Below are 10,448 nucleotides of genomic sequence, written 5' to 3'. Positions count from 1 at the left end.
CTCTTTCTCATCTATTCTATCTTCTATTCTATCTAATCTATCTATCTATCTAAATCTAAGCCCTCTATCTAATGCTCTATCTTTTCTCCTGCCCCGCGGTGCTGATTTATATGTAGCCATTAACGTCTGAAAATGATGTGCAATATGGCGCGAAGACGCGTAAAATGCGCGTAAACACATTCGCACGCAAATGCGTCGTCGTCATCGTAGCAGTAGCAGGATTAGAGAAAACGAAATATTTTAATAAATCATAATTTTATTATTCGGAAGAGAAGATATACCGTAAAACCGTATAATGACACAGATTAATAAAACGCATTCGGGTATAGCACGTTGCACTATTAGAGTTTTATGAACTCATCGTTTTGACTAGACGTTTTAGCGTCAGGCTAGTAGCCTGACGGTTACGTTATTACAGTACACGCTCACTCCTCGGATGTATAAATTTAGCGAGAGCTTCTTATAAAACGTTCGTTCTGATTACTTAATGTCTGGCAATAGCACGCGCGACACACACGTACACGCACGCGCGCATACACACACACGTACGCGCACACACCACACACTGACACACACCACACACACACACCACACACGCACACGGCACACGCACACACCACACGCACACGCACGAACACAGACACAGACACACGGACCCACCACACACACACACACACACACACACACACACACAGCACACACACACACACACACACATCACACACACACGCACACAAACAAACAGCGCGTGTCGCCACACATATATCATAGCGCGGCCGCTTCATTTCCCTAACGACGCGTCCGTCTACCCATCCGTCCTCGCAAACGCATCTATCTCCCTCATCGCCCGCTGCTGCCGCGGCGCCGCTGCCGGATTTACCGCCGTTTGTTCTACAACGACGTTACGGCCCAATATATGAAATGAGAGGGCAGCTCCAGGGCCGAGCCACTCATTTACACTTAGCGTTCGTCTGCTGCGTTATATGCCCTCACGGCAGCAACCTTGCTGATGTGAATGTCGGGCATGAATGCAAATCGGGTAGTTTTTTATACTATGCTGATTTGTTAAATGTGGGGGCTTTATGAATGCAAATCCGATAGTTTTCAACTTTGTGACGGTACATGTGGGGCGATGGATGTCAAAATCGCTCATCGCTCTTTTCCTGGTTGTATGTTTACATTGTGTTGGGGTGATGCGTTGCTAAATCCGGTTGTTTTTAACTTGTTGATGCTTAATGTTGCGGGGATGGATGCAAATCGGTTGTTTTCAACTTGTGATGTTACATGTGGGGGATGAATGCAAATCGGTAGTTTTCAACTTGTGGCGTTACATGTGGGGGATGGGTGCAAATCGGTTGTTTTTAACTGTGATGTTACATGTGGGGAATGGATTGAAATCGGTTTCTTTCAACTGGTGATGTTATATGTGTGGGATGAATGCAAATCGGTTGTTTTCAACTTGTGATGTTACATGTGGGAGATGGATGGAAATCGGGTTGTTTTCAACTGTGATGTTACATGTGGGGGATGGATTGCAAATCGGTTGTTTTCAACTTGTGATGTTTACATGGTGTGGGAGATGGATGTCCAAATCGCGTAGTTTAACTTGTGATGTATACATATGTGGCGGAAATAGGATGCAAATCGGTCTGGTTGCAACTTGTGATGTTTACTATTGGGCGGTGTGGATGGAAAGCTGTTGTTTTTCAACTTGTGACGGTTACATGTGGCGATGGATGCCAAATCCGGTCTGTTTTCAGTTCGGTCTGGTGGCGATACATGAAAGCGCTGGTTTGGTTCATGAATATGCCCGCCGTAGGATCTTTTGCAGTCGCGCGAAGTCGGGGATATATTCGTGGTTTGTATATGGCGTAGGTGCTACTTCTGAACGCGTGGGGAAGACTTGAGGATCAGCGAAAAAAAGCGGCGCAAACACACGCACGCGCGCTTCGTAAACAGACGTACTCCAGCACGCACGCAAAGCACGCGCGCACGCGTGGGCCCAACGCGACAGCGAAAATGGAAGCGCGCACTGAACGAAACCGCCGCCACCGCCCAGCGCACCGCTAGAGAACATGCACGACCGCGTGTATAGACGTGGACACACGCACGCTTCGAGCGCCACCTCGGCGGCGGCATGCCTTGGTTTTATCTTCTCGCGCGCGACGCCTGCCGCCTCCGAACGTTCGAGCGCAGGCCGAAAGCTATATACGAATTCTCTCGAAAGGGGTAGCGGCGCGCGCTTCGTTTAACCGCGGCCAGCAGCTCACAAATTGACGTATTTATAAACGCTTTTCGTCCGATCATTCGCGCAATCACAACGCCGCATTCTCGCCCCTCGGAGAATACCGTACGGATAGCGAGCCCAGCCTGAATTATATATGTGGTGCGTGGTGTGATCCAGCCGGCGCAATCGCTACTGCGCAACATGACCGAAAGCGCAGCAATATTCATGAACCACGTGCGACAAAACACGAGCTATCATACATGTTTAGGCGAATGGAAGCAGTCATATTGTAAGAGCAGACAATATGTAAGAAGCAGCAAATTATTGTGGAATCAGCCAGTTATTTTAAGAAATCAAGAAATTGTACGAATGCATCAAGCTATTGTATAGGAAGGACTCACGCTACTGTATGAACAGCCGTTATTGTAGGAAGCACCATCTATTTAAATAGTAATATATAATATATATATTGCCTTAGTATATAAATTAGCCGCTGACATATAGTTTATAGCGACAAATGAAGTAAGACTTTGACGAAAATGCTGCCCACACTGTATAGAAAACTTATATCGGAAGAAAAATTTATTGCTCCTGCCACACAGACACCGTGTTCAAATATAGACACTCACTTCCGAACTGCGCGTGTAAAGTAAGCTCATTAAATATATGGCCTTAATTGCGTAATCATTCGTCTAGACAGCCGTAGAAATCAACAAGATATTTGCGGCGTGTGCGTTTGCATTCTTCTCAATGAGATCCACACGAGAACACACGCTGAACACGACACTAGTGCCAGTGATGGTAGCTTATAATTTCTCATATATTTTGTGAATAAATACGGCGAGGCCATTGTAACCTTGAAACTGAAAAAACTGCAAGGTTACTTTCCTTAATTATGAGTTACGAATCACCAACAAGAGCATTAGGTCGCCGAGCGTAAAAATAGATGTTATAAATGTATTTACAACTATAAATAATTGAGATTCATTCGGTTTTAACAACCGTATAAAAAATTTTTAAAACCTGGAAAAATAAATTTTTTTTTTCTACATTTCAAAGAAATTAGCGCCGTAGGAAAGAGCAAAACCTGCTCGACAAAAACTCTATTATCATGACGAGAATTTGTGCCGCATACTTTCCTAATGGCCAATCAAGTAGGCAGGCAATCAGGCATAGGTGCTAGACTGGCAGGCAAGCTCATGTTTGCAGGCAGTCAGGCTAGCCAGCCAGGCACGCGGCGCAGGCAGGCAGCAGTCCAGCAGGCACGCGGTGCAGCCGAGCTAGGCAGCAGCCAGGACATCGCGGAAAGCAGGCAAGAGGCAGCCAGGCACGCGCGGAAGGCAGGCAGGAGGCATGCCAAGGAAGGAAGGCGCCAGGCAGGCAGGCGGAGCAGCCAAGACTTGACAGGGCTGCAAGCAAACAGACCAAACAAACAAGTTTAGGCAGCAGGCAGATAAGGCAGACATTGCAGCAGTCAGACACACAGCCAGGCAGGGCAGGCCAGGCAGGCAGGCAGGCAGGCAGACAGACAAGCAGACATACACACAAGCGCAGACAGAAAGCCAGACACACACACAGCGCAGACAGCAGGCAGATAGACAGGCAGGCAGACACACAGCCAGGGACAGGGCAGACACACAGCCAGACAGGCAGGTAGACTAAACAGACAGCAGACACACAGCCGCGACAGGCAGAGGCACACAGCCCAGACAGCAGGTAGATTAAAGCAGGCCAGGCAGGACACACAGCCAGACAGGCAAGGCAGACCACACAGGCCAGCAGGCAGGCAGATAAACAGCGCAGGGCCAGACAGCACAGCCAGGACAGGCAGGCAAGACACACAAGCCAGACAAGCAGGCCAGATTAAACAGCGCAGGCCAGACAACAGCCAGGACAGGCAGGCAGACACACAGCGCAGGCAGGCAGGCAGATAAACAGTCAGCGTGGGGCTTAGTTACATTCGCTACAGGTCGACGACGGAGCTGTGAGAAGTGTGTGCGTGCGTGCCGGGTAGTTCTGTAGCGGTCAGCGTCGAGCGTCACCCGTCGCGACGCGCCGTGTCGTACACGTCGACGCTGACGCTCTCCCGACGCCGACGCGAGAAACAGCTCGCGCCTCCGATGAAGTATCCGGGGCTGAAAGAAAGCAAACAGACGCGAGCATGATGTGACGTAACGATGACGCAGATGACGTCATCGGCGCTGACAGTTGCGATGACGTAATGACGTCATCGCGTCTTAAATGCGGAAGACTCGCTCACGTGTTGAACACCGTGAGGCGTAATAAAGTCATCACTGTGGTAATACGAAATCGCCACCACGTGTTAAGTGCAATGACGTCAATTAAACGTGTCAAAACGCGATTACTGTATCATCTGCGGACGTTGTATAATGACGTGTTGAATGTCATAGCGGGCGAAGGGCGAGGGGGAGGGGGAAGGGGAGCGTGAGGCAGACGCGCGATGGTGTCCAGATTTTCGCGCTGCCGCTGTTAAGCGACGTTCCGATGTATTACGTTTTTTTGCCGACACCGGAACTTAGCGGCGGCGTTTACGTGTGGGCGCCGTGTGTGTGTGTTGTTGTGTTGGTGTGCGGCATGCGACGAAAATCTGGCAGCTCTGTCGCTTTGGTTCTGCCTCACGCTTCTCGGGCCCCTCTCCCCCGCGTTGTACTGCCCTCCCCCTTCCCCGGCTGCACCTATTAACACGTCATTATACACGTTCGCAGCATGATTACGTAATCGGGCGTTTTTGGACACGTTATGACGTCATGTGCACTTAACTACGGTGGTGGGGCGATTTCGTTATTCACCACGTGGAATGACTTTATTACTGTCACCGTGATTCAACAACGTGACGACGTCTTCGCATTTAAGACGCGATGACGTTCATTACCGTATCGCACGTAGCCGGCCCGATGACGATCATTGCGTTCATCGTTACGTCACACTCATTTGCGTCGCGTTCTGATTGTTCTTTCAGCCACCGGATACCTTCATCGCGGCGCGAACGTGTTTCGCTGTCCGGCTGTCGGAGTGATGAGCGTTCACCGCGTCGACAGTGCTACGACACGCGCGGCGGCCCTCACCGGTGCGTGACGGCTGACGCTAGCAGACTGACCCGGGCAAGCACGACACTTTTCTCACAGGGTCGTTCGTCGACTGGTAGCGAAATGTAAGTAAGACACCGGCTGCATGTTTATCTGCCTGCCTGCCTGTGCTGTTGTGTCGTGCTGGCCTGTCTGGCTGGTGTGTCTGCCTTGCCTGTTTATCTGCCTGCTGTTGTCTGCGTGTGTGTCGCTGCCGGGGCCTGTTCTGCTGTGTGTCTGCCTGCCTGTTTATTCTGCTGCCTGTCTGGCTGTGTGTCTGCCTGCCTGTTCTTGGTGTGTGTCTGCCTGCGGTTTAGTCTACGTGCCTGTCTGGCTGTTGTGTCTGCTGTTCCGGCTGTTTGTGTCTGCCTGTCTGTTTATCCTACCTGCTGTCTGGCTGCGTGGTGTGTCTCTGGCCTGGTCTGGCTGGTGTGTCTGCTCCTGCCTGTCTATCTGCCTGCTGTTCTGGCTGTTGTCTTTGTGTCTGTTGTCTGTCTGGCTGCCTCGTCTGTGTTATGTCTGCTTGTCTCGTCCTCTGCTGCCTGCCTGCCTGCCCTGCCTGCCTGGCTTGCTGTGTGTGTCTGACTGCCTGCATGTCTGGCCTATCTGCCTGCCTGCCCTACTTGTTTGTTTGTTCTGTTTGTTGCAGCCCTGTCAGTCTGGCTGCCCGCCTGCCTGCCTGGTGCCTTACCTTCCTGCATGCACTGCTGCCTGCCTCCTTCCCGCGTGCCTGCTGCCTGCCTGCCTGCCTTTGCCCGCGTGCCTGGCTGCCTGCCTGCTGGCCTGCCGCTTGCCTGGCTGGCTGGCATGCCTGTCCTGCCGCGTTGCTGGCTGGCCTTGCTGACTGCCGGCAAACATGCTTGCTGTGCCAGTCTGCTGCCTGATTTGGCCCTGCCTACTTGCTTGCCATTCAGAAGTATGGCACAAATTCTCTCAGTGATTAATAGTGAGTTTTTGGTCGAGGACGGTTTGCTCTTTCCTTCGGCGCTAATTTCTTTGAAATCGTAAAATTTCAGGTAAAATTTACGGGTGTGTACAAAACCGGATATGAATCTAAGTATTTATGTTCGGTAAATACATTATATATCACTTATTTTTTACGCTCGGCGCCCTAATCTTCTTGTTTGTGAATTCGTAGCACTCAGTAATAAGGAAAGTAGCCTGTTGCAGTTTTTCAAAGTTCAAGGTTACAATTGCCTCGCCGTATTTATTCACAAAATATATGAGAAATTATAACTACCATCCTGCGGCACGTAGTGTCGTAGTTCAGCCGTGTGTTCTCGTGCGTGATATTCATAGATCAAACTCACACGCCGCAATACTCTTGTTGATTTTACCGCCTCTGTTTCTTAAGACGAAATGATACGCAGTTACGGCCATATAGTTTAAGAGCTTACTTTTACACGCGCAGTTCGCAGGAAGTGCACGCTTCTCTCTCACTCTCTCGAACGACGGTGTCTCGTTGCAGGAGCATATTTTACTTCTGATATAAGTTTTCTAATTATAGTTGTGCAGGATTTTCTTGCCAGAAGTACTTTCACCTTCATGTGTGTCGCTTATAAAACGTTATATGTACCTAATTATATTATATACCAATATACTATATTATATATTACATATTTAATAGATGGTGTTTCCTACAATAACGGCTGTTTATACAGTAGCTGATGCTTCTTACGAATAGCTGATGTTCGTACAATTTCTTGATTTAAAATAACTGCTGATTCTCACAATAATTGCTGTCTATTACAATATCTTCTTGGCTCTTCTCATCAACTGCTTCATTCGGCCGTTTACACATGATGATAGGCTTCGTTTGGTTTTGTCGGCACCGTGTTCATGATATTTGCTGTCGCTTTTCGGTCGATGCGCAGTAGCGATTGCGACTGGCTGGATCACACTCCGACCTCATCTCATTAATTCAGTGCTAGCTTCCGTACGTGTATTCTGCCGAGCGAGAATCGCGTTTGTGATCGACATGATCGGACGAAAGCGGTTTATAATTCGTCATTTGTGAGCCTGCTGCCTGCGGTTTAAACGAGACGCGCGGCCGCCATTCGAGAGAAGTTGTAATTATGATTCGCCTGCGCTCGCCAGTTCGGAGCGGCAGCGTGGCGCTGCGAGAGATAAAGCCGAAGCAGCCGCCGCGAGGGGATGGCCGCTCAGAGCCGTGCGTCAAACTCGGGGGGTAGCGGGGTGTGTTATAACAACGCCGCGTGGTCGTGCATGTATCTGCTATACTGTCGAATGTCGCCAGGGTTTTCTCTCTCTTTCTCTCTCTTTCTCTCTCTTTCTCTCTCTTTCTCTCTCTTTCTCTCTCTTTCTCTCTCTCTCTCTCTCTCTCGCTCTCTCTCTTTAGGGTCTGGCTTACTGAAGACGCTATCAAGTGCTAATATCGTGAAAATGCCACTCGCACACGATTTCCGCGGAACTTAATACGTTACGGAATAATACCACGCATGCGCAGTAGCATAGTTACATCGCGTGCATCATTATATTATGCGTGAATACAGGTGGTTACGCTCCCCTACTAATCGCAATCCCTTACATTCACCCCCTCATGTCTATTCCCAGTGTCTTCGTATTGAATAAAGGGGATGTACCCCCCATATCCAAGCTCCAAGCTACTGCGTATGTGTGATCATTGAACTTTGGTCGAGGCTGGCTTCTAGTTTACAGCTTAGGGATAGTTGCTAGCCTGGAGCCAGTGCTATAGACCATGCACGTACCCCTTTGAACCCCGAGTTTTTTTATTACGCAACCTTAAACGGATTTAGAAAAAAAATCAGATCAAACCATAAAAATGTATTTTTGCTGGTTAACAACGCCCAGTAACGGTAGCAGTAGACGAGTGCGGTGTGTGTGTGGGGGGGGGGGGGGGGGGGAGAAAGAGAGGGAGGGAGAGAGAGAGAGGGGGGTAGAGCTGGGATTCTGTAATGTCGGTGTGTGGTTTCGTGTACTGACGTCACTTTAAGTAGGGTTTTATAACGCGGACCGCGGCGCTAAACTGTGAACCCCAGGTTTCACGCAGATGGGCACAATCTCTCCTCTCTCTTCCCCCTCTCTCTCTCTCTTCTCTCTCTCCCTCCCCCTCTCTCTCTCCTTCTTCCTTGCACGCACGCGAGCATTTTCTCCACTTCTTTTTTCTCCTTCTTCTTTCTCTATTTTATTGATATACATATCTATTTCTGCGTCCTTGTCTTCTCTTCGCCATTCTGTCTTCCTCATTTTCTTTCGCCCTTCCGTCTTCCCTCCCTCTATCTCTTCTTCCATGCCACTCATCTGCCTCTCCCTCAGCTATCCCGTCTCTTTGTGTCCCGATTTCTCTCACTCTACCACACGCGCGCGCACCCATGCAGCATGCTTCTTTCAACTTTTCTCGGAAGCCCGACTGACGGATTTCACGCCTGCAGCGTCATTCCCACCAGGCGAGAGATCACAGCCGTGACGAAGAGAGAATAAACAGCGTAATCCGGATCTAGGTGTGTCGCGGAGGCTGTAGCAGCCGCAGCGGCGGCAACGGCGGCAGCAGCAGCAGCAGAAGCAGAAGCAGAAGCAGCACCACCACCAGAAGCAGTAGCGGCGGCAGCAACATTAGCAGCAGCAGCGGCGGCGGCGGCGGCGGCGGCGGCAGCAGTATTAGCAGCAGCAGCGGCGGCGGCGGCGGCAGCAGTATTAGCAGCAGCAGCGGCGGCGGCGGCGGCAGCAGTATTAGCAGCAGCAGCAGCGGCGGCGACAGTGGCAATGACAGTAGCACCACCACCAACAGCAGTAGCAACAGTAACTGCATTAACCGCAGTAGCAGCAGCAGCAATACCGGCGGCGACGGCAGCAGCATTAGCAGCAGCAGCAGCAGCAACAGCAGCAGAAGCAGCAGCAATAGCAGAAGCGGCGGCGGCAACGACAGTAGCACCACCACCACTAACAGCAGTAGCAGCAGCAGCAGTAGCAGCATGAACCGCAGTAGTAGCAGAAGCAAAAAAGATGTAACGATGGCAGTAGGGGCAACGGCAGCAGACGCCCCGCGGGTAAAGTAGTTGTATCTTTCGTTTTTCCCCTTACAGACGACGTCGGATTGCCATACACGTACGCAGTCAGGCAGGCAGATAAACATCAGCGTGTCTTACTTACATTCGCTACAGTCGACGACGACCTGTGAGAAGTTGTGCGTGCGTGCCGGGTAGTCCTGTAGCGTCAGCGTCAGCGTCACCGTCGCGCCGCCCGTGTCGTACACGTCGACGCTGACGCTCTCCTCGACGCCGACGCGAAACACGTTCGGCGCCGCGATGAAGTATCCGGGGCTGAAGAACAACAGACGCGACGCATGAGTGTGACGTAACGATGACGCAATGACGTCATCGGGCGCTACGTGCGATGACGTAATGACGTCATCGCGTCTTAAATGCGAAGACGTCGTCACGTGTTGAATACGGTGACGTAATAAAGTCATCACGTGGTGAATACGAAATCGCCACCACGTGTTAAGTGCAATGACGTCATAACGTGTCAAACGCGATTACGTAATCATGTGCGGACGTGTATAATGACGTGTGATGTTACATGTGGGGGATGGATGCAAATCGGTTGTTTTCAGTTCGGTCTGGCGAATACATGAAGGCTGTTTGTTTCATGCGATGCCCGCCGAGGAATCTTTTGCAGTCGCGGGTAGTCGGGGATATATTCGTGGTTTGTATATGCCGTAGTGTACTTCAGAACGCGTGGGGAACTGAGGACAGCGAAAAAAAGTGGGCCGAAACACACGCACGCGCGCGCGTAAACAGACGTACTCCAGCACGCACGCAAGCACGCGCGCACGCGTGGGCAACGGACAGCGAAAATGGAAGCGGGCTGAACGAAACCGCCGCCACCGCACGCACGCACATACATGCACGACCGCGTGTTCAGACACACAGCACACACGCACGCACGAGCGCCACCTCGCGGCGGCTGCTTGGTTTTATCTCTCGCGCGCACGCTGCCGCTCCGAACTCGAGCGCAGGCGAAATCTAATTACGAATTCTCTCGAATGGCGGCGCGCGCTTCGTTTAACCGCAGCAGCAGCTCACAAAAGACGATTATAAACCGCTTTCGTCCGATCATTCGGATCCAAACGCGATTCTCGCTCGGAGAATACA

The 10,448-nt window shown here is 50.8% G+C and overlaps 1 protein-coding gene across 1 annotated transcript in view; it reads right to left on the bottom strand.

The window, feature by feature from the left end:
- Positions 1-9,614, bottom strand: part of LOC106811715 (complement C5-like) — a gene marked incomplete at its 5' end in the record, with an annotated part of 18,714 nt that extends 9,100 nt beyond the window's left edge. Inside the window, one exon of the mRNA XM_014815422.1 lies at positions 9,445-9,614. Coding sequence (XP_014670908.1) covers positions 9,445-9,614 — 170 coding nt within the window. The remainder of the gene's footprint in view (positions 1-9,444) is intronic.
- Between the last annotated feature and the right edge of the window lie 834 nt (positions 9,615-10,448).

This window comes from Priapulus caudatus, unplaced genomic scaffold (genome assembly GCF_000485595.1).
Source record: "Priapulus caudatus unplaced genomic scaffold, Priapulus_caudatus-5.0.1 Scaffold567, whole genome shotgun sequence".
In the NCBI taxonomy this organism is placed as follows: Eukaryota; Metazoa; Priapulida; class Priapulimorpha; order Priapulimorphida; family Priapulidae; genus Priapulus; species Priapulus caudatus.
Note: the sequence above shows the minus strand (reverse complement) of the source record. Positions and strands in the feature narration are given on the sequence as shown.